The sequence below is a fragment of the Oncorhynchus gorbuscha genome, linkage group LG20, assembly GCF_021184085.1.
Source record: "Oncorhynchus gorbuscha isolate QuinsamMale2020 ecotype Even-year linkage group LG20, OgorEven_v1.0, whole genome shotgun sequence".
NCBI lineage: Eukaryota > Metazoa > Chordata > Actinopteri > Salmoniformes > Salmonidae > Oncorhynchus > Oncorhynchus gorbuscha.
The window spans coordinates 23,026,397-23,051,149 of NC_060192.1; the positions used below are offsets into that span (position 1 = coordinate 23,026,397).

A 24,753-nucleotide genomic window follows, 5' to 3' on the forward strand; every position below is an offset into this window, starting at 1 on the left:
TAAAAATAAATTAAGGAATTATGTACAGAACATCAGGGTAGACTTTTATTCATTCAAAGGTTTCACATGGAGCATTTCAAGTCTTTAGGAAATGGAACATTTGAGCCGAGGGGTCTGTAAGCATCACAGGTGAGGGGTTGGAGATAGTAGCAGGAAGGGTGTGTGTAGTGAGGTGGGTCTGTAAGCATCACAGGTGAGGGGTTGGAGATAGGAGCAGGAAGGGTGTGTGTAGTGAGGTAAAAACATTAAAAAGGCACTTTTACACCTTCAGTAACCAGACTGAGCCTCACCACCAAAAATGTAAAAAAAGAAAGATTTAAAACAAATGTAGAGAATGCAAATGCTGCAGTCCGCACATACCCAACAGAGAGCATTGTAAACAAGGCCGGTTTCTCTGTACAACACCCGCCAGACTTTTGCTTTTATCAGTGGGCATGTGGGAAGAAAAAAAAGGTTCAAATACTTCTGCAAAGTCAGTCATCTCCCAAACCCTTGTCGCTAAAATATAAATAACACTGGCAACTGCTTAGAGCACCACCTAGTGGCTGCAACCCAAAGTTTTTCTGTGGACCACTTTAGGAACCAGAGGGTAAAACCATGCTAATGATTTTTAATTGTTGTTTATTTTTTTAAGTTAACCTTCCTCACTTGTCAGCATCCATGTTATAAAGGTCCCCAAAGGCAGTCAAAAATGAAGCACTCACGTTTGTTTTCAAGTATTGAGTTATCAAATGGTAGAGCAGACTGAAGCAGTTTCTCTAGCGACACCCAGTGGTCACTGTCTAGAGGGGAAGTGCCTTGCCTTTACCTTAATCTATCAGACCATTCTAGAACTTTCACATGTAATCTTAATTTGACAAAGGATGTGACAGAGGGAATAGAGATACAATTTACATCCCAACAGAACCAGAGTTCATTAGAAGTTTCTGACTTCTTTGTAACACGTCAGAAAACACGGTCTGAAGGGATGACTATTCCAAACAAGGTACTATAGTTCAAGAAAACTCAAATTCTGCAGTTCCACTTTAACAAATGGGTTTTTGGTTACATCTGACAAATAACTATTTTCAATTAAAAGTAAAGGGGACAAGATTGACATCCTAATTACCTATTGCAACTCCTAGCATTCTTCAGCCCTAAAATGTGCCATCAATTATTTCTCCAACCAGAGAAACATTGGGTGGGGGATAGGTACGGAAACAGGAGGGAGAAGAGAGAAAATACATTTCTGTGAAGATAAAACAACTGTCAGAGGGAAAGACAGGAAATGGATTTCAGGGGGTGTGCAAGCAATTGCAGATGGGTAGAGAGGGTACAGGAGTGTAAAATGTTTCCTTTAGGGATGAGAGTTTGGGGGTGATTGTGGACATTCATCTCTCCCAAGAGCTTGTAGGTTTTTCTGTAGTACACCCATAGCTCAGGGTGAGAGATTCAGTATTTGAGCTTTTTGGGGACCTCCCAGGGGAAGGCCTCCCGCCCAAAGTGGCCATAGGCAGCAGTCCGCTGGTAGATGGGCTTTTTCAAGTCGAGCTCCCTGGAACACAGAAAGCACAATAGTGTTGAATTGGGTAAATAAATGCAGATTACTAGAGGGCAAACCAAGCCGTCACCATTCAAATGTAGAACCCCTAGACCCATGAAGACCAGCTCCGACCCTATGGGACCCCTGATAACAAAATATGTTACTGGCAGCCACCATTGTTCCACACTACCTAACAATGACACCGGGGCGGAGGTCAAAGTTCTTCTTGACGATGTCCAGCAGCTCCCTCTCGCTCTTCTGAGAAGTCCCATAGTGGAAGATGGAGATGGATAGGGGATGGGCAACTCCAATGGCATAGGCTACCTGACAACACAGCCACTTCTTATTAACACACACATGACCAAGACTCACATGACAGGTTGTAAAATATGCTATTTTTTTATACTTTTCATCTCATTGTTATACATAACAGTTCTAAGTGAATGACTCTTATAGCAAATTAAAACCTGAAACAATACAATTGTTAGGTTGCAGCCATTAGCGCAATCCTGACCTGGACCAGCACACGCTTGCAGAGCTCAGCCTTCACCAGGGACTTGGCCACCCAGCGGGCAGCGTAGGCAGCAGAGCGGTCCACCTTAGTGTAGTCTTTCCCTGAAAAGGCCCCTCCACCGTGGGCCCCCCAGCCGCCGTAGGTGTCCACAATGATCTTACGTCCGGTCAGGCCAGCATCACCCTGCGAGGGGGAGAGTCAGCCAAGGAGCACAGGACAGTGTTAGAAATGTCTCGTGTTGACAAGAGCCTACTTTAAAAAACAAGTCTGACTGACTATGTAGCTACTTGATCACATCTCTCTGGATGGTTATTTTCTATTCTATTGAGGACAGTGGTGTACAATACATCTCTCAGTCTCACCTGAGGACCTCCGATGACGAAGCGGCCGCTGGGCTGCAGGTGGTAGATGGTGTCGTCGTCCAGGTACACGGTGGGCACCACAGCCTTCACAACCTGCTCCTTAAGCGCGTCACGCATCTCATCCAGGCAAATTACTTCATCATGCTGCACGGACACCACAACAGTGTGCACACGCACTGGGAGCATGGCCCCACGGTCCTGCCTGTACTGAACAGTCACCTAGAGAGGGAGACAAGGTATTAAGTGTCATTCAATGAGTACACACATCTGGCAAGGTACTAGGATACCTGCATGTGATTGGAGTGCATCTGAAAAGACGGCTTCATTACCAAGATCTGGACAAGGGATTTACATGACTTCATTGCCATATTTGGTGCATGGGTGTTCATGGGCTACAGTGCTGAATCTAACCTGAGTTTTGGAGTCTGGCCTCAGCCAGGGGAGGGTTCCGTTGCGGCGCAATTCAGCCATCTTGGCATTGAGCTTGTGGGCGAGGACGATGGTGAGGGGCATACACTCCTCAGTCTCATCAGTGGCATAACCAAACATCAGACCCTGTAACACAAAACACAGTCAAACACTTGGAGCGGGGACAAAAACAAACACTATCATACTGTCAAGGCCCAGTCACTTCCTCACACTCAAAGACAGGAACCTTCTAACCTGGTCTCCAGCTCCCACATCCTCCTCTTTGCGGTCCAGGTGAACACCCTGAGCAATGTCAGGGGATTGCTGCTCCAGAGCCACCAGGACATTGCAGGTCTTATAGTCAAAGCCTGTAGGAAGGGAATAGTCAAACCTCAGTGTTACTTTCTGTACCTACTAAAGCAAACCGTGTGACCTCTTAAAACTGTGTTTTCAATGGAAGTGAGCGATTTAATCTCTCATCAGAGCAAATTCGCTATAATACCCTTGGAGGAGTCGTCATAGCCAATGTACTTGATCGTGTCCCTGACGACCTTCTGGTAATCGACGTTGGCCCTGGAGGTGACCTCCCCTGCCAGCAGGATCATCCCAGTCTTAGCTACAGTCTCTGAAGAAAATGCAGACAGAAAGAGAAAGCATGTGAGAGAAAAAAGGGGACAAACAGAAGAAAATCAAGTGAAGGAAAGTGAGAGAGTGAGGTAAACATGAGCATTAGCTATTCAGGGTGATAAAGGGGGGACAGAAGAGCGGTCATGTTAGTGCAAAATGGATAAATCTATAGAAATGTTTTTAAATGGATAAATCTATAGAAATGTTTTTAAATGGATAAATCTATAGAAATGTTTTTTTAAATGGGTGCTTGATCATTACCACATGCCACTTTGGCATCAGGGTCCTGCTTGAGATGGGCATCAAGCACAGCGTCGCTGATCTGGTCACAAATCTTATCTGTCAAACAAGAAATGGGAGTTATGGGGTGTATCCTGCTTAATTTTTTTTTTTTTTTTAAGATCCCGCTGAACACTTCCCCCAGGCAGTTTATCCCTGCAAAAGCAAAACCAATAACCTTTAATGGACCAAACTTGCAACAAGCCACTCAGCAGCCATTGCCATGTACATGAGCGACAGCTGCAAAGCACCACAGTAGCCACATTCCTAACCACAGCCCATTCATACCATGGCTGGCACCCCCCAGCCCTGCAAGGAGGGGGGCAGTCTTCGGAACCAGTCTCTACAAAACTCTCACCAATAGCAACATGTTGGCTTTTAATTCAAAAGATTATCATATGCACTGAATTGTTACAACAGTGACTACTTGCTTAAAGCAGCTTCTTGTGACAAAAGGTACATAATGCGACAGGCTGCCAACAGTTGCACTGCAGTCCCTGGAGAAGAGGCCTTTGCCTATATTTAGGGTGGAGGTAAGCCTAGATAATCAGCTGCAATGGAGCTGTCACCCTCCCCCAAATGTCGAGTGAGCATTGCACTTAAACCTGTACATGAGGACTGTAGCCAGAAAACCTGGCTAGCTACTGTAATGTATGAACAAAAATATAAAAACATGAAACCATTTTAAAGATTTGACTTTATAAGGAAATAAATTCATTAGGCTCTAATCTATGAATTTCACATGACTGGGAATACAGACATACATCTGTTGGTCACAGGCTTGGATCAGAACACCAGTGGAATATTGTCCCACTCATCAATGGCTGTACAAAGAAGCCGGGTATTGGGGGGGAACTGGAAACAGCTGTCATAAACATTGATCCAGAGCATCCCAAACATGCTCAATGCATGACATGTCTGGTGGGTATGCGGGCCATGGAACAACTGGGACATTTTCAGCTTCCAGGAATTGTGTACACATCCTTGGGACTGTGCATTATGGGGCTGTGCATTAACACGCTGAAACATGAGGTGATGGCGGTGGATGAATGGCACGACAATAGAACTCAGGATCTCGCCACGCTCTCTGTGCATTCAAATTGCCATCGATAAAATGCAATTGTTTGTTGTCGGTAGAAGTGGGGCATTCTGTTCACAATGTTGACATCAGCAAACCGGTCACCCACACGACGGCATACATGTGGTCTGCGGTCGAGGCCAGTTGGACTTACTGACAAACTCTCTAAAAAGACATCGGAGGTGGCTTATGGTAGAGAAATTAACAACAATTCTCTGGCAACAGCCCTGGTCGACATTCCTGCAGTAACAATGCCAATTGCACACTCAAACTTGAGACATCTGTGGCATTGTATTGTGTGACAAAACAGCACATTTTCGAGTGGCTTTTTATTTGTCCCCTGTAATTAACATGTTGTTTAATCATGGTAAAGGAGAAATGCTCACTAACGGTGATGTAAACACATTTGTGCACAACATTTAAGAGAAATAAACTCGTCGTGAGTATGGAACATTTCTGGGATCTTTTATTTCAGCTCATGAAACAATGGTGATTTGAGGTGAAATGAGTACACGGTGGTCTCATGCTTCAGTCAAGTCAAAATAAATCACCGACAATTGTTACTATACACGCATTGAAATGAACTAAAATACACCACTGCTGGAGAACTCCGTTAACCCAGTGACCAGATAACAACAAAACCTACTTGGTCCGCGCTCGCAGTTGCATTACGGGCACGAGCTCGCAGTCTACTGATGTAATACCGTTGTTCGACTCGCCCAAAATGTGCTAATAAATTCAATGAAAGGAAAAACAACGAATGTATAAAAATATGGCATATATGTTACGTTTTTAAATAAACGCACCACAGGTGGCGACTTGACCATCCAGACAAGTATTTTAGTGTCACACTTTTCTGGATTAGCATGAGCTTCTAGCTAACGTTAGCTAGCACCCGATCCCATGGCGAAGGCAACCCGCGTGGCCTGTCTGGCTCGTGTTCCCCATTCATAATATCGGCTGACTCAAAGATCAGCAAATGTGGAAAAAAAAAATAGTCAAATAGCTAGCTGACTGGGGCAAACGAACAATATGTTAGCTAACGTTTATGCGTGTTCGTAAAAGGGACTGGCAGGCATTTGGCAGCACTTTGCTGCTAGTTCGCTGAATCTACCACATAACCGTTCCTTATGTTGGAAAGTAGCTAGCTAAAATAAGGCAGACGCAAACTCACCTGGGTGTCCTTCTCCAACAGATTCAGAGGTGAACAAAAAGCAGTCTTCATCAATGAGTGAGTTATGGAAACCGTTCAATTGCCCGTTCATTTTAAAGGAATTGTTATTTGCAGAGTATATCTAGCTAAACTCAGTCAACTGTAGTTTACAAAATATGATGTATCTGATACTAAGTATATTGCCCAATTTAAAAATGAGTGTTTCTGTAGACTTAGCTATTTCACCGGTGTTCTTGAAACAATTTGGTGGCGTTGATATTTATCCTTCAATCGCGTCAGTGAGGGGCGTCCCCGTGTCCTGTCTGTTTAGCCAATTGCCACGTATAGGAGGGGCTGTTGACTGAGGACACGTTCCAGGTAGTCTTTTTTTCGGAGGGGGGTAGTGATGATCGAGGTAGCCCACCAGGTAGTTCTTTTAACATGTATTTTTTTATTTCGCCTTTATTTAACCAGGTAGGATAGTTGAGAACAAGTTCTCATTTGCAACTGCGACCTGGCCTAGATAAAGCAAAGCAGTTCGACACATACAACAACATGGTACAACAGTATTACCACGGTGAAGCATGTGTTGATTTATGTTGTAAGTACCAGTATGTGGAAGAGAGGGAAAGATTGACGTATAGGGTTATTGAGGTTGTAAGGCGATGGAGGGTCTGGGGTAGGGTTTGATAGAAGTTAGTAGGTATCTTTTAATGTTCTTAGTAGTACAGGATAAGTGTGCACAAACTAAATTCGGTCTTGCACTCCTAAATAACACATTTTTAAAAAACTTTGGCAAAGTCTACAAAACGCAGTCCACTCTGTTACAGATTCTGGTTTAGGAAACAAAAAATTGTATGGAGATCATATGTTTGCTTGCAGATTGGAGTATCTGTCCATAGGACCACTTTAAGCCGTACACTCCACAGAGCTGGACTTTACAGAAGAGTGGCCAGAAAAAAAGCCATTGCTTAAAGAAAAAAATAAGCAAACATGTTTGGTGTTTGCCAAAAGGCACGTCGGGGACTCCCCAAACATATGGAAGAAGGTCCTCTGGTCAGATGAGACTAAAATTGAGCTTTTTGGCATCAAGGAAAACAATATGTCTGGCGCAAACCCAACACCTCCCATCACCCCGAGAACACCATCCCCACAGTGAAGCATGGTGGTGGCAGCATCATGCTGTGGGGATGTGTTTCATCGGCAGGGACTGGGAAACTGGTCAGAATTGAAGGAATGATGGATGGCTCTAAATACAGGGAAATTCTTGAGGGAAACCTGTTTCACTCTTTCAGAGATTTGATACTGGGACAGAGCTTCACCTTTCAGCAGGACAATGACCCTAAGCATACTGCTGAAGCAACACTCGAGTGGTTTAAGGGGAAACATTTAAATGTCTTGGAATGGTCTAGTTAAAGCCCAGACCTCAATCCAATTGAGAATCTGTGGTATGACTTAAAGATTGCTGTACACCAGCAGAACCCATCCAACTTGAAGGAGCTGAAGCGGTTTTGCCTTGAAGAATGGGCAAAAATCCCAGTGGCTATATTTGGATTAGTTTAACACTTGTTTGGTTATTACATGATTCCATATGTGTTATTTCATAGTTTTGATGTCTTCCCTATTATTATGCAATGTAGAAAATAGTGAAAATAAAGAAAAACCCTTAAATGGGTAGGTGTGTCAACTTTTCTCTGGTACTGTATGTAATGGGCTTATGTAATGCTGGATGAGTGATAATGTAATAATGTCCCTTGAGATGATTAAGTCTAAAGATGTCTTATTGAATTGACTTGAACTTAGTGGAAATAATGCCCTAATATTCTTTTTTAAATTTAACCTTTATTTTATCAGGGAGTCATACTGAGACCAAGGTTTCTTTTACAGATGAGTTCTCTTCTAAAGTTTAGTAAAGATGTTAGGTAGAGTACATTTGGAATGTATTCAGACCCCTTGACTTTTCCCACAATTTGTTACATTTCAGCCTTATTCTAAAATGGATTAAATGGTTTTTTCCCCTCATCAATCTACACACAATACCCCATAATGCCAATGCAAAAACAGGTTTGTAGAAAGTTTAGCAAATGTATGGTATATGTAAAGCTGAAATATGACAATTGCGTAAGTATTCAGACCCTTTACTCAGTACTTTGTTGAAGCACCTTTGGCAGTGATTACAGCCTCTAGTCTTATTGGGTGTGACACTACAAGCTTGGCACATCTGCATTTGGAGAGTTTCTCCCATTCTTCTCTGCATATCCTCTCAAGCTCTGTCAGGTTGGATGGGGAGCGTTGCTGAACAGCTATTTTCAGGTCTCTCCAGAGATGTTCGATCAGGTTCAAGTCCAGGCTCTGGCTGGGCCACTCAAGGACATTCAGAGACTTGTCCCCAAGCCACTCCTGTGTTGTCTTGGCTGTGTGCTAGGATCGGTGTCCTTTTGGAAGGTGAACCTTCGCCCTAGTCTGAGGTTCTGAGCTCTCTGGAGCAGGTTTTCATCAAGGATCTCTGTACTTTGTGCCGTTCATCTTTTCCTCGATCCTGACTAGTCTCCCAGTTCCTGATGCTGAAAAACATCCCCACAGCATGATGCTGCCACCACCATGCTTCACCGTAGGGATGGTGCCAGGTTTCCTCCAGACGTGATGCTTGGCATTCAGGCCACAGAGTTTAATCTTGGTTTCATCAGAACAGAGAGTCTTGTTTCTCATGGTCTGAGAGTCTTTAGGTGCCTTTTGGAAAACTCCAAGCGGGCTGTTATGTCTTTTACTGAGGAATGGCTTCTGTCTGGCCACTCTATCATAAAGGACTGATTGGTGGAGTGCTGCAGAGATGAACTCTAGAGCTCTGTTAGAGTGACCATCCGGTTCTTGTCACCTCCCCCGATTGTTCAGTTTGGCTGGTGGGTCAGCTCTAGGAAGAGTCTTGGTGGTTCCAAACGTCTTCCATTTAAGAATGATGAAGGCCACTGTGTTTTTGTGGACCTTCAATGCTGCAGCGTTTTTTTGGTACGCTTCCCTAGATCTGTGCCTTGACACAATCCTGTCTTGGAGCTCTACGGACAATTTTTTTATTTTAATCCATTTTAGAATAAGGCTGTAACGTAACAAAATGTGGAAAAAGTCAAGGAGTCTGAATACCTTTCAAAGGCACTGTACATTGGGACTATTTGTAAATGTACTTTATAAATGAAAATAGCAATGTATCAACCGACAGGACATCAAAGATGGTCAACCAACTTTCTGGTCGAGAACGTAGTGATATGCACTAAAATTGAAGCCCGTAATAAAGCGCAGAGCGCTACGATAAACTGCATCTAACGGGTTTAATGAGGTGGCAGCTGCTTTCAATAGATGATGTCGCCATAGTCTAGGACCGATAGGAACTTCGACTGAATAATCTGCTTTCTACTACTTAGCCAGAGGGAGGACCAATTTCTATAGAATAAGGCCACTTTTTAAGAGAGTTTTTCATATATCCAGATGCCCAGATATTTATAAGCTAGACACAATCAATATGGACATAAGCTTAAATCACCAGAGTTAGTTTAATGCAGTCTAGAGAACAACATATATTTAGTTTTACCTGCATTCAACAATAATTTCAGATCAATAATCTGTTTCTGTAATACAATGAAGGCAGACTGTAGGTCAACCGTTGGGGCAATAGTATACACAACAGTATCATTGGCATACAAGTGCAGGTTACAATGTTTTACAGGCAAGTAGATATTGTTAATGTAAACAGTCAAAAGTACAGGACCCAGAATCGACCCTTGCAGGACACCATCAGTTGATACACATTGAATTCTATCTGTCAAGTCATTTTTAAACCAGTTACATGCAGCGTTGTCTAGGCCAATTGAGGGAAGCCTCTAATGCACTGAATGAGAGGGAGCACTACCTCCTGTCCTGTGCTATAAAAGGTCCAGAGTCCAGACACCAATTGGCTGGGGTAGAAGGCCTACACAAAACTGTGGTGTTGTTTTGCCTAGTCCTCCAAAACCTTTGTTATTGTGCGTCATAATCAATCATCCTGTTTTCATCAATATCTTCTGATGTCCTTCCTTTAAGATGTTTAACTGTGCTAGCCAAATAAAATTGTATTGGTCGCATACACAGATGTTATTGTGGGTGTAGCGACGTGCTTATGCTCCTAGCTCCAACCGTGCAGTAATACCTAACAATACATGCAAATAAAAAAAAAGAATGAAAGAGGTCATTGAGTGCCAGGGAGGGCATTTTATAAGATGACAACAAACTAATGCCGCAGTGTGTTGCCGTTAATTCCACTGTCTGGCGCACACTCAGAAGATTGCTGTGGCATGGAGAAACAGAGGCTTTCATGTATTTAGTCAAACATACAATACAATACATGACCAAAAGTATGTGGACACCTGCTTGTCGAAAATCTCATTCCAAAATCAGGGGCATTAATATGGAGTTGGTCCCCCCTGTGCTGCTATAACGGCCTCCAGTCTTCTAGGAAGGCTTTCCACTAGATGTTGGAACATTGCTACAGGGACTTGATTCCATTCAGCCACAAGATAATGAATGAGGTCGGGCACTGATGTTGGGCGATTAGTCCTGGCTTGCAGTCGGAGTTGCATTTCAACCCAAAGATGGGGTTGAGGTCAGGGCTCTGTGCAGACAAGTCAAGTTTTTCCACACCGATCTCTACAAACCATTTCTGTATGGACCTCGCATTATGCACAGGGGCATTATCATGCTGAAACAGGAAAGGGCCTTCCCCAAACTGTTGCCACAAAGTTGGAAGCATGGAATCGTCTAGAATGTCATTGTATGCTGTACTCCAGAGAACGTATTTCCACTGCTCCAGAGTCCAATGGCGACGAGGTTTACACCACTCCAGCCAATGCTTGGCATTTAATGAAGCTCCCGACGAACAGTTCTTGTGCTGACATTGCTTCCAGAAGCAGTTTAGAACTCGGTAGTGAGTGTTGCTCTTCAGCACTCGGCGGTCCCGTTCTATGAGCTTGTGTGGCCTACCACTTTTTGCTCCTACACCTTTCCACTTCACAATAATAGCACTTACAGTTGATTAGGGCAGCTCTAGCAGGGCAGAAATATGACTAACTGACGTGTTGGAAAGGTGGCATCCTATGACGGTGCCACTTTGAAAGTCACTGAGCTCTTCACTAAGGCAATTCTACTGCCACTGTTTGTCTATGGAGATTGCATGGCTGTGTGCTCAATTTATTTATTTTTTTGCTCGAAATAGAGGAATCCACTCATTTGAAGTGGTGTCAACATACTTTTGTACATATAGTGTAGTTCTGGCCTGCATTCAAGAACAGGATTGTCATCAAATCTAGTGGCACTATAAATATTTAGAGTTTGAGGACATACTGTTCATGCTCTATTTATACTGAAGAATGTGCTTATTTTTGTAGCAGACCATTTTAAAGATTATATACAGTTGAAGTGGGAAGTTTAACTACACCTTAGCCAAATACATTTCAACTAAATTTTTCACAATTCCTGCCATTTAATCCTACTAAAAATTCCCTGTCTTAGGTCAGTTAGGATCACCACTTTATTTTAAGAATGTGAAATGTCAGAATAATAGTAGAGAAGGATTTATTTAAGCTTTTATTTCTTTCCTCACATTCCCAGTGGGTCAGAAGTTTACATACACTCAAGTATTTTGTATTTAGTATTTGGTAGCATTGCCTTTAAATTGTTTAACTTGGGTCAAACGTTTCAGGTAGCCTTCCACAACCTTCCCACGATAAGTAGGGTGACTTTTGGCCCATTCCTCCTGACAGAGCTGGTGTAACTGAGCAAGGTTTGTTGGCCTCCTTGCTCGCACACGCTTTTTCAGTTCTGCCCACAAATGTTCTATTAGATTGAGGTCAGGGCTTTGTGATGACCACTCCAATACCTTGACTTTGTTGTCTTTAAGCCATTTTGCCACAACTTTGGAAGTATGCTTCGAGTCATTGTCCATTTGGAAGACCCATTTGCGACCAAGCTCTTGAGATGTTGCTTCAATATATCCACATACTTTTCCTGCCTCATAATGCCATCAATTTTGTGAAGTGTACCAGTCCCTCCTGCAGCAAAGCACCTCCGGGTTGGAGCGAGCGGTCGCATCCGCACTTCGGTCCGCAGGTAGTATAACTTTTCATTACATTTCATTACATTTCATTATAGTACAACGGTTTGATTTGTCTAATCGTAGCAATTTCTTCTTAGCTAGCTACATAGCCGTCTTTGTATCAAAGATAATTGCGTAATTATCGTATTTCGTCGTCCTAACGTAGTCTACACTGCTATCTGCCCAGCAGCTAGCCAGCTAGCAAACGTCCACCGTCTACCGAATAGCAGCACTGTAGAAACTATTACACTCAACTGAACGACTTGATTAGTGTAGTGTTAGCTAGCTACATAGTTGTCTTTGCTGTCTTCGTATCCAAGATAATTGTGTAGTTTAGAGTGTGTAGTCTTAGAGTGATTATCTTAATTTACCGAGGTTAGCTAGCCAGCTATTTGTCGTCCTTAACGTAGGAGACACTGCTAGCTAGCCAACAGCTAGCCAACGTCTACCGAATAGAACTTCCGCACTCAACAACCCGGTCGCATTCCGCTTCGCTCCACAGCTAGTATCACATTTTCATTTCATTTCATTACAGTACAACGGTTTGATTTGTTTGATCGTAGCTAGCTACATAGCTAGCTACATAGCCGTCTTTGTATCAAAGATAATTGTGTAGTCTAGAGCGATTTTCTAGGTTAGCTAGCCAGCTATTGTCGTTCTTTTAACGCAACGTAACATAATCAACACTGCTAGCTAGCCAGCTAGCCCCCGAATAGCAGCACTGTAGAAACTATTACACTCAACGGAACGACTTGATTAGTGTAGTGTCAACAACGCAGCCACTGCCAGCTAGCCTACAAAGTCAACAACGCAGCCACTGCCAGCTAGCCTACTTCAGCAGTACTGTATCATTTTAATCATTTTAGTCAATAAGATTCTTGCTACGTAAGCTTAACTTTCTGAACATTCGAGACGTGTAGTCCACTTGTCATTCCAATCTCCTTTGCATTAGCGTAGCCTCTTCTGTAGCCTGTCAACTATGTGTCTGTCTATCCCTGTTCTCTCCTCTCTGCACAGACCATACAAACGCTCCACACCGCGTGGCCGCGGCCACCCTAATCTGGTGGTCCCAGCGCGCATGACCCACGTGGAGTTCCAGGTCTCCGGTAGCCTCTGGAACTGCCGATCTGCGGCCAACAAGGCAGAGTTCATCTCAGCCTATGCCTCCCTCCAGTCCCTCGACTTCTTGGCACTGACGGAAACATGGATCACCACAGATAACACTGCTACTCCTACTGCTCTCTCTTCGTCCGCCCACGTGTTCTCGCACACCCCGAGAGCTTCTGGTCAGCGGGGCGGTGGCACCGGGATCCTCATCTCTCCCAAGTGGTCATTCTCTCTTTCTCCCCTTACCCATCTGTCTATCGCCTCCTTTGAATTCCATGCTGTCACAGTTACCAGCCCTTTCAAGCTTAACATCCTTATCATTTATCGCCCTCCAGGTTCCCTCGGAGAGTTCATCAATGAGCTTGATGCCTTGATAAGCTCCTTTCCTGAGGACGGCTCACCTCTCACAGTTCTGGGCGACTTTAACCTCCCCACGTCTACCTTTGACTCATTCCTCTCTGCCTCCTTCTTTCCACTCCTCTCCTCTTTTGACCTCACCCTCTCACCTTCCCCCTACTCACAAGGCAGGAAATACGCTCGACCTCATCTTTACTAGATGCTGTTCTTCCACTAACCTCATTGCAACTCCCCTCCAAGTCTCCGACCACTACCTTGTATCCTTTTCCCTCTCGCTCTCATCCAACACTTCCCACACTGCCCCTACTCGGATGGTATCGCGCCGTCCCAACCTTCGCTCTCTCTCCCCCGCTACTCTCTCCTCTTCCATCCTATCATCTCTTCCCTCTGCTCAAACCTTCTCCAACCTATCTCCTGAATCTGCCTCCTCAACCCTCCTCTCCTCCCTTTCTGCATCCTTTGACTCTCTATGTCCCCTATCCTCCAGGCCGGCTCGGTCCTCCCCTCCCGCTCCGTGGCTCGACGACTCATTGCGAGCTCACAGAACAGGGCTCCGGGCAGCCGAGCGGAAATGGAGGAAAACTCGCCTCCCTGCGGACCTGGCATCCTTTCACTCCCTCCTCTCTACATTTTCCTCCTCTGTCTCTGCTGCTAAAGCCACTTTCTACCACTCTAAATTCCAAGCATCTGCCTCTAACCCTAGGAAGCTCTTTGCCACCTTCTCCTCCCTCCTGAATCCTCCTCCCCCCCCTCCCTCTCTGCAGATGACTTCGTCAACCATTTTGAAAAGAAGATCGACGACATCCGATCCTCGTTTGCTAAGTCAAACGACACCGCTGGTTCTGCTCACACTGCCCTACCCTGTGCTCTGACCTCTTTCTCCCCTCTCTCTCCAGATGAAATCTTGCGTCTTGTGATGGCCGGCCGCCCAACAACCTGCCCGCTTGACCCTATCCCCTCCTCTCTTCTCCAGACCATTTCCGGAGACCTTCTCCCTTACCTCACCTCGCTCATCAACTCATCCCTGACCGCTGGCTTCCTTCCGTCTTCAAGAGAGCGAGAGTTGCACCCCTTCTGAAAAAACCTACACTCGATCCCTCCGATGTCAACAACTACAGACCAGTATCCCTTCTTTCTTTTCTCTCCAAAACTCTTGAACGTGCCGTCCTTGGCCAGCTCTCCCGCTATCTCTCTCAGAATGACCTTCTTGATCCAAATCAGTCAGGTTTCAAGACTAGTCATTCAACTGAGACTGCTCTTCTCTGTATCACGGAGGCGCTCCGCACTGCTAAAGCTAACTCTCTCTCCTCTGCTCTCATCCTTCTAGACCTATCGGCTGCCTTCGATACTGTGAACCATCAGATCCTGGCCTGCTCGCCTCCCTACCACTGAGGAAGTACAGTTCCCGCTCAGCCCAGTCAAAACTGTTCGCTGCTCTGGCCCCCCAATGGTGGAACAAACTCCCTCACGACGCCAGGACAGCGGAGTCAATCACCACCTTCCGGAGACACCTGAAACCCCACCTCTTTAAGGAATACCTTGGATAGGATAAAGTAATCCTTCTCACCCTCCCCCCTTAAAAGATTTAGATGCACTATTGTAAAGTGGCTGTTCCACTGGATGTCATAAGGTGAATGCACCAATTTGTAAGTCGCTCTGGATAAGAGCGTCTGCTAAATGACTTAAATGTAATGTAAATGTAATGATGCTGCCACCCCCGTGCTTCATGGTTGGGATGGTGTTCTTTGGCTTGCAAGCCTCCCCCTTTTTCCTCCAATCATAACGATGGTCATTATGGCCAAACAATTCTATTTTTGTTTCATCAGACCATAGGACATTTCTACGAAAAGTATGATCCTTGTCCCCACGTGCAGTTGCAAACCATAGTCTGGCTTTTTTTATGGTGGTTTTGGAGCAGTGGCCTCTTCCTTGCTGAGTGGCCTTTCAGGTTATGTCGATATAGGACTCATTTTACTGTGGATATAGATACCTTTGTACCTGTTTCCTCCAGCATCTTCACAAGGTCCTCAGTTGTTGTTCTGGGATTGTTTGCACGTTTCTCACCAAAGTATGTTCATCTCTTGGAGACAGAACGTGTTTCCTTCCTGAGCGGTATGACGGCTGCATGGTCCCATGGTGTTTATACTTGCGTACGATTGTTTGTACAGATGAACGTGGTACCTTCAGGCATTTGGAAATTGCTCCCAAGGATGAACCAGACTTGTGGAGGTCTGCAATTTTTTTCTGAAGTCTTGGCTGAGTTATTTTGATATTCCCATGATGTCAAGCAAAGTGGCAGTGGGTTTGAAGGTAAGCCTTGAAATACATCCACAGGTACACCTCCAGTTGACTCAAATTATGTCAATTAGCCTATCGGAAGCTTCTAAAGCCATAACATCATTTTCTGGAATTTTCCAAGCTGTTTATAAACACAGTCAACTTAGTGTATGTAAACTTCTGACCCACTGGAATTGTGATACAGTGAATTATAAGTGAAATCATCTGTCTGTAAACAATTGTTGGAAAAATGACTTGTGTCATGCACAAAGTAGATGTCCTAACCGAATTGCAAAAACTAGAGTTTGTTAACAAGACATTTGTGGAGTGGTTGAAAAACAAGTTTTAATGACTTCAACCTAAGTGCATGTAAACTTCCGACAACGACTGTAGATATTAATATATTTAGATATGTTTTGTATTTTTTACTTATAAAATTAAAACCAATGTAATTTTTACAGAAACATTGTTTTACAATGTTATACTGTAGTTGCCCAGGACAAGATTTATAATCCAGTCCTAATCTATAGTGAGGTTTGTAACATCAGAGTATGAAAATGTGTTTTATCACATCTTTATAACCAATAATGCTTTACTTTGTAAATGTAACAAAACGTAGGCTAAATAGCTCTCTTCTTCTCCCCTTCTCTCTCTCCTCTCTCTCTCTCTCACACACACACACACACACACACACACACACACACACACACACACACACACACACACACACACACACACACACACACACACACACACACACACACACACACACACACACACACACACACACACACACACACACACACACACACACACCAAGATGAGCTTATGGGCAAACACTTGAAAAGTCACACAAACACACACATTCCTCAAGTTGTGGTACCCCATGTGACTCTGTACTGTACACCCTGTGATGTCTCATGCTGCTACAGAGCTTTAGTCTCAGATTATCCTCTTTCTAATCCTTAGAGTAATTATTCTGATTGCTAAAGAACAGGGGAGACTACAGCTACCACACAACATGTGTGCATGTTTCTCTCAGTCATGAAGTCATGGCAGTGACTCCTATCTCTGCTACACCACAATAGCTGGGGCTGCTTAAATCAACTGTCAGATTCATTTTGAGTGTCTGCCATGCCAAGGTGTGACTGTGCTGCCTACAGTAGCTTTTGTATTGGGAGAAAGTGTGTGTGTTTGTGTGAGGAGACTTCTCAGCATATTCAGGGATTTACAACAGGATAAGCTGCTTTCCATTAGCCTCTGTCTCAAAGCCCCCTCTCACTGACAGATCTAAATACCCCTTTCCTTGCCTCACAACACTCTCAATGCACGCACGCACACACACACACACACGTATACATGTATATGTGTCTAACAGCATTAGACAGATACAAAAGGCAATCCTCTTATAATTGAAACAAATGATTCAATTGGATACAGTGACTTGAACCGAGTGACACGTAAAGGCCACTGATTTAAATTAAATGTTTGGTGCTTTTCCCCAGTTCTATTGTTCTCTATCACAGTTCTTGATTCCATTGATTCCGTTTTATTCATTTGAGTTGACAGACACCAGTTTCTTTCATTGTTTTATAAGATGATTCAAGACCATGAGATGCACACAATGCACAAAACTCCCAGGATGGAGACAGAGTCAAACTTGATACTTATGAGTCCAAATATTACTAATGATGCAGGCAAGGAGATAAGGCACCCGATAAATCCAAAGAACTTTTGAACCATTTTTAACATACAGTGCCTTCAGAAAGAATTGTCAACCCTTGACTTTTCCCACATTTTGTTGTGTTACAGCCTGAATTTAAAATGGATTACATTTAGATTTTTTTGGTCACTGGCCTACATAGAATACCCCATAATGTCATTTTTTTTTACTAATGAATTAGAAATGAAAAGCTGAAATGTCTTGAGTCAATAAGTATTCAACACTTTTGTTATAGCGAGCCTAAATACGTTCAGGAGTAAAAATGTGCTTAACAACTCACACAATAAATTGCATGGACTCAGTCTGTGTGCAATAGTCATGTTGAACATTTTTTCATTTACTAACTCATCTCTGTACCCCACACATACAAGTATTTTTAAGATCCCTTAGTCGATCACTGAATTTCAAACACAGATTGAACCACAAAGACCAGGGAGGTTTTTCCAATGCCTCGCAAAAAAGGGCACCTATTGGTAGATGGGCAAAACATTTTAATAAAGCAGACATTAAATATCCTTTTGAACATGGTGAAGTTATTAATTACACTTTGGATGGTGTATCAATACACCCCGTCACTACAAAGATACAGGTGTCCTTCCTAACTCAGTTGCCAGAAAGGAAGGAAACCTCTCAGGGATTTCACCATGAGGCCGATGGTGAATTTAAAACAGTTACCGAGTTTAATGGCTGTGATAGGAAAAAACTGATGGATCAACATTGTAGTTGCTCCACAAGACTAACCTATTTGACAGAGTGAAAAAAATGAAGACTGTACATAATACAAATATTCCAAAACATGCATCCTGTTTGCAACAAGGCACTGAAGTAATACTGCAAAAAATGTGGAAAAGCAAACAACTTTTTGTCCTGAATACAAAGTGTTATGTTTGGGGCAAATCCAGTACAACACATTACTGAGTATCACTCTGTGGTGGCTACATCATGTTATGGGGATGCTTGTATCGTTAAGGACTAAGGACTTTTTCATGATAAAAATAAACAGAATGGAGCTAAGCACCAAGAAAATCAAATATCTACACTGGAGTTGCTTACCAAGAAGACATTGACTGTTCCTGAGTGGCCAAGTTACAGTTTTGACTTAAATCTACTTTGAAATTGATGGCAAGACCTGCAAATGGTTGTCTAACAATGACCAACATCCAATTTGACAGAGCTTGAAGAATTTTTAAATAATAGTCAAATGTTGCACAGTCCAGCTGTGGAAAGCTCTAAGAGACTTACCCAGAAAGACTCACAGCTGTAGTCACTGCCAAAGCTACTTCTACAAAGTATTGACTCAGGAGTGTGAATACTTATTTCTATATTTCATTTTCAAAACATTAGCAAACTTTTCTAAAAACATGTTTTCACTTTGTCATTATGGAGTTATTGTGTGTTGATGAGAAAACAAATATTTTTTTCCCATTCAGGCTGTGTAACGGCTGTTTAAAGAAGAGGACCAAGGTGCAGCGTAGTACGTGTTCATGATTTTTAATAAAACTGAACACCAGAACAAAAAATAACAAACGAAACAGTTCTGTCTAGTGCAGACACACAAAACAGAAAATAACTACCCACAAAACACAGGTAGGAAAGGGCTACCTAAGTATGGTTCTCAATCAGAGACAACGATAGACAGCTGCCTCTGATTGAAAACCACTCGATCACTCAACTCAACCACTCTGTGTGTCTGGTTTTATCCCTTTTGCTGTGACTTCAAGTTCAATGATTTCAATCTGCTTTAGTCCAAGGATGTTGTTAAGTGTCAGCCCTCTGTCTTGGAATCGTTGGTTCACTTTCTCTTTCAGCGAAGACAACAACATCATCCATGTAGCAAACCGCATCTTGTAATCCACATAGCATAAATTCCATGGCTTTCTGTTAGGCCTCAGGTGCGCTTGATTCTCTTGTTCTAGTCCTGTCTTCATCACTATAACAAGTAGGTAATCTCAAAACAGTCCAATCACCATACTACAAGTACCAATATACACAATATGTAAATATTTAATGGCCTCCTTGAGGGGAAATGTCAGGTATGTGCACATCTTTGTTACAAAACCTGTTAAGCTAGTGGCAAGGCCCCCACATTTTTTAGATAACTACCCGAGGTAGAACAAACACAACCATGTTGTTTCACATTCATAATGTCTCCCATTCATGAAAGAAATGGTTGTGTAAAAATATTTTACTTCAAAAGTACTTTGTTGAAGCACCTCTGGCAGCGATTACAGCCTCGAGTCTTCTTGGGTATGACGCTACAAGCTTGGCACACCTGTATTTGGGGAGTTTCTCACATTATTCTCTGCAGATCCTCTCAGCTCTATCAGGTTGGAAGGGGAGCGTAGCTGCACAGCTATTTCAGGTCTCTCCAGAGATGTTCGGTCGGGTTCAAGTCCAGGTTCTGGCTGGGCCACTCAAAGACATTCAGAGATTTGTCCTGAAGCCACTCCTGCGTTGTCTTTGCTGTGTGCTTAGGATCATTGTCCTGTTGGAAGGTGAACCTTCGCCCCAGTCTGAGGTCATGAGCACTGGAGCAGATTTTCTTGTCTGTACTTTGCTCCGTTCAGCTTTCTCTCGATCCTGACTGGTCTCCCAGTCTAGTTCCCACAGTGCAGCAATATCTAACAAGAAATCTAACAATTTCACAACAACTACCTATGTAAACAACTACCTACACATGTAAAGTGATGGAATAAGAATATGTACATATGAATATATGGATGAGCGATGGCCGAGCGGCATGGGCAAGATGCAATAGATGGTATAAAATACATTATACATATGAGATGAGTAATGTAAGATATGTAAACATTATTAAAGTGCCATTTTTTAAGTGACTAGTGATCCATTTATTAAAGGGATTACTGCACAGTTCCCCAGACCAATGCATGAGTCACCCCAACATGATAAGTCATTATTTACATGTGAGTCCAGTTCAGGTTTCACATGGGTTGGCCAGCCATGGTTGGTAGCAAAATAGGTACATAAGAGGGCAACGCACGCCAGCAATTTCTAGATGGTATTTTGGCTGTTGAATGGCCATCTGACCTGTGGCAGTCCAGTTTTAAGGTGTCTCTGGTTGTAGTAACTTCCCGAGTGGAGGACTGATGGTCAGATTGGGCCTATTGAGGACAGTTCTGGGAGATTCGGGATGGCATTGACATTGGAGAGGTTAAATTCTTATCATATGCAAAGGCCCAGTAAGTTGATTACATTTCTTGTCAATGATTGTCAGGTTGTGTTGGTTCATTGTAGTGAACACATACCTGCCTTATGCGCTTGTAATTATGTGTGGTTGTATCCTACCCAGACACCATTATGTCTCCAAGTCAACATCTATGGGATCTCCAGGACAGACAGCCAGGATGGTAGACATGGTTTTCTGGAAAAAGTCGTGTTAGCTCAACCTGAACAGCATAGGAGTGCACTGGAATATCCCAATGCGCATCACAATTTAGTGAGCCAGAGGAAGGTCATGTTGGTAGTCGTATTGGACTAGCCATGAAACAAAGTTCATTTCTAAATGATCGCAAGGTGACTTAAGAGCCCAATCCCGGAGGCACAAGTTATTATTACACAGTGAGTGCAAGATGTAGAGTTAGGGAGAGTGTGTCAAGAGTCCAGAGTTGGATTCTCTTTCCTTTCGTTGGACCCTCTGAGTTGTCTCATTGATCCTCAATGACTACTTAGTGTTGCCATGTCAAGCAGTCTGCTGCCTTTTCTATATCCAGACAAGTGTAATTATGGCAGGTATATTGGAACAAAGTTGAATTGCACAAAAATAGTATAGAGTACAGGTCATAAGAACAGTACTGTAGAAAAGGCCAGGGGAGCTTTTTCAAGTACAGACATCTGAAAGATTTACATGTGATTTAATCACAATTGAATGGTATTGTGGCAGCCGTGTCGGATTTTGGATGCCATATTGGATTTAGTTTCAAATTTAGTTGGGCCTCCTAATGTAATTGCAAGAGTAGGGGTTGAACAAACAAAACCCACAGAGGAAACTGTTTTTTTGTGTCTGACCCAACTTGTTTGTCTTAGAGCCGATTAGATTACAATAGCCACAACATCAAAAAACATATGTAACTGTATGTATTCTTGTCAGACAGGACCATACAGCACTGAATGAGAGCACATTTGACTTGGAAAGTTGTCTATTAATCAGCTACCAAAAAGTAAAGCTTACATTCATCATAAATATTCATAGTTGACATTTCTACCTATTGTCTCTCTGTGTCTACAGGACTGTAATTCCAAGATGCATGAAGATATCCTGACGCTGTTTATTTGTGTACGTAGCGCAGACAACTGACTACTCGTATATCAAGGTCTAGCAACATCAGAGCTTCAATATTGAGTTACATGAGTTTATGTGCCCCCCCCCCCTCCAGCCAGGAATTATTCAGCACTTTTTGAGTTCAAGGGGTGTTTTCTTCAGAGCAGATTACAATAGCCACAACATTTTTAAAAAGAAGCATGTAAACGGTACAACGCCTTCATAAAGTATTCACACCCGTTGACTTCTCCCACATTTTTGTTGTGTTACAGCCTGAATTTAAAATGGATTCAATTGAGATGTTGTGTCACTGGCCTACACACAATACCCCACAATGTCAAAGTGGAATTAAGTTTTTAGACATTCTTAATAACAAATGAAAAGCTGAAATGTCTTGAATCAATAAGTATTCGACTCCTTTGTTATGGCAAGTTAGGGAGAGGGTGTCAAGAGTCCAGAGTTGGATTCTCTTTCCTTTCGTTGGACCCTCTGAGTTGTCTCATTGATCCTCAATGACTGAATGACCAAATGTGTACTCCTACACTAAATAAGTGTAGGAGTACACATTTGCTTAACAAGTCACATAATAAATAGCATGGACTCATTCTGTGTATAATAAAACATTATTTTTAAATCACTACCTCGTCTCTGTACCCCACACATGCAATTATCTGTAAGATTCCTCAGTTAAGCAGTGAATTTCAAACACAGAGTCAACCACAAGACCAGGGAGGTTTTCCAATGCCTCGCAAAGAAGGGCACCTATTGTTAGATAGGTAAAAATAAAAAAGTAGGCATTGAATATCCCTTTGAGCATGATGTTATTAATTACACTTTGGGTAGTTTATCAGTACACCCAGTCACTACAAAGATGCAGGCGTCCTTCCTAACTCAGTTGCAGGAGAGGAAGGAAACCGCTCAGAGATTTCACCATGAAGCCAATTGTGACTTTAAAACAGTTACAGAGTTTATTGGCTGTGATAGGAGAAAACTGAAGATAGATCCACAACATTCTAGTTACTCCAACATTCTAATACTAACCTAAATGACAGAGTGAAAAGAAACATGCATTCTGTTTGCAATAAGGCACTAAAGTAAAAATTTGACAAAGAAAGGAACTTTATGTCCTGAATAGAAAGCGTTATGTTTGGGGCAAATACAACACAACACATCACTGAGTACCACTCTTCATATTTTCAAGCATGGTGGTGACTGCGTCATTGTCACGATCATTTGTAGAAATGGACCAAGGCACAGCGAATGTTGAGTTCCACATCATTTATTAATAAAAACAATTAACTAACAACGAACTGTGACTACAGAGGTGCTACATACACTTACTCAAAATACAATATCCCACAAACACAGGTGGGAACAAACACTACTTAAATATGGTCCCCAATTAGAGACAACGATTACCAGCTCTAATTGGGAATCATACAGATCACAACATAGAAACGTTGAAAACTAGAACACCCACATAGAATTAATAAACTAGACTAACCCCCCAGTCACGCCCTGACCTACTCCACCATAGAAAATAAGGACTCTCTATGGTCAGGACTTGACAGTACCACCCAGGAGGACCAGACGCAGTGTTTGGACTGGACATCGGGGCAGAGGAAGGCTCCTGGCATGGAGCAGGACTGGACGATGTGTCTGGACTGGGCATTGGCGCAGAGGAAGGCCCCTGTCATGGATCTGGACTGGACGTGTTTGGAAGCTCCAGACCGTTGACCCTCGCCGAAGGTTCCGGAACATGGCCCATCGCCGTAGGTTCCGGGCTGTGGACCGTCTCAGGGGGTTCCGGACCGTGGACCGTCTCAGGGGGTTCCGGGCCGTGGACCGTTGTTGGAGGTTCCGGACTGTGAAACGTTATTGGAGGTTCCGGACTGTGAAACGTTGTTGGAGGTTCCGGACTGAGATACGTCGTTGGAGGTTCCGGACTGTGAAACGTCGTTGGAGGTTCCGGACTGTGAAACGTTGTTGGAGGTTCCGGACTGTGAAACTTTGTTGGAGGTTCCGGACTGAGAAACGTCGTCGGAGGTTCCGGACTGAGAAACGTTGTTGGAGGTTCCAGACTGTGAAACGTCGTTGGAGGTTCCGACTGAGAAACGTCGTTGGAGGTTCCGGACTGAGAAACGTTGTTGGAGGTTCCGGACTGTGAAACGTTGTTGGAGGTTCCGACTGAGAAACGTCATTGGAGGTTCCGGACTGAGAAACGTTGTTGGAGGTTCCGGACTGTGAAACATTGTTGGAGGTTCCGGACTGAGAAACGTTGTTGGAGGTTCCGGACTGAGAAACGTTGTTGGAGGTTCCGGACTGAGAAACGTTGTTGGAGGTTCCGGACTGAGAAACGTTGTTGGAGGTTCCGGACTGAGAAACGTTGTTGGAGGTTCCGGACTGTGAAACATTGTTGGAGGTTCCGGACTGAGAAACGTTGTTGGAGGTTCCGGACTGAGAAACGTTGTTGGAGGTTCCGGACTGAGAAACGTTGTTGGAGGTTCCGGACTGAGAAACTTTGTTGGAGGTTCCGGACTGAGAAACGTTGTTGGAGGTTCCAGACTGAGAAACGTTGTTGGAGGTTCCGGACTGTGAAACGTTGTTGGAGGTTCCAGACTGAGAAACGTTGTTGGAGGTTCCGGACTGAGAAACGTTGTTGGAGGTTCCGGACTGAGAAACATTGTTGTAGGTTCCGGACTGAGAAACGTTGTTGGAGGTTCCGGACTGAGAAACGTTGTTGGAGGTTCCAGACTGTGAAACGTTGTTGGAGGTTCCGGACTGAGAAACGTTGTTGGAGGTTCCGGACTGAGAAACGTTGTTGGAGGTTCCGGACTGAGAAACGTCGTTGGAGGCTCCGGACTGGGAAACGTTGTTGGAGGTTCCGGATTGTGAAACGTCGCCGGAAGCTCCGGACTGGGAACCGTCGCAGGAAGCTCTGGACTGGGA

At 43.5% G+C, this 24,753-nt stretch overlaps 1 protein-coding gene across 1 annotated transcript; it reads right to left on the reverse strand.

Moving 5' to 3' along the window:
• Positions 1–23: 23 nt before the first annotated feature.
• On the reverse strand, positions 24–6,249 carry mat2aa (methionine adenosyltransferase II, alpha a). Its single transcript, XM_046317131.1, has 9 exons — positions 5,965–6,249; positions 3,695–3,772; positions 3,309–3,431; positions 3,062–3,174; positions 2,810–2,953; positions 2,399–2,617; positions 2,037–2,219; positions 1,713–1,846; positions 24–1,534 (listed from the first exon to the last, which is right to left on the reverse strand). Exons 1-9 carry the CDS (start codon positions 6,053–6,055, stop codon positions 1,432–1,434), a joined length of 1,188 nt encoding a protein of 395 aa, XP_046173087.1. The 5' UTR covers positions 6,056–6,249; the 3' UTR covers positions 24–1,431.
• Positions 6,250–24,753: the final 18,504 nt, after the last annotated feature.

Excerpts from the sequence above, each read along its gene's own strand:
- mat2aa (XM_046317131.1), bottom strand. The coding sequence starts at position 6,055 with ATGAACGGGCAATTGAACGGTTTCCATAACTCACTCATTGATGAAGAC. Across the intron at positions 2,618-2,809 it reads GGCCAGACTCCAAAACTCAG|GTGACTGTTCAGTACAGGCA; the intron begins GTTAGATTCAGC and ends CTCCCTCTCTAG. Across the intron at positions 1,535-1,712 it reads CGCCCCGGTGTCATTGTTAG|GGAGCTCGACTTGAAAAAGC; the intron begins GTAGTGTGGAAC and ends TCTGTGTTCCAG.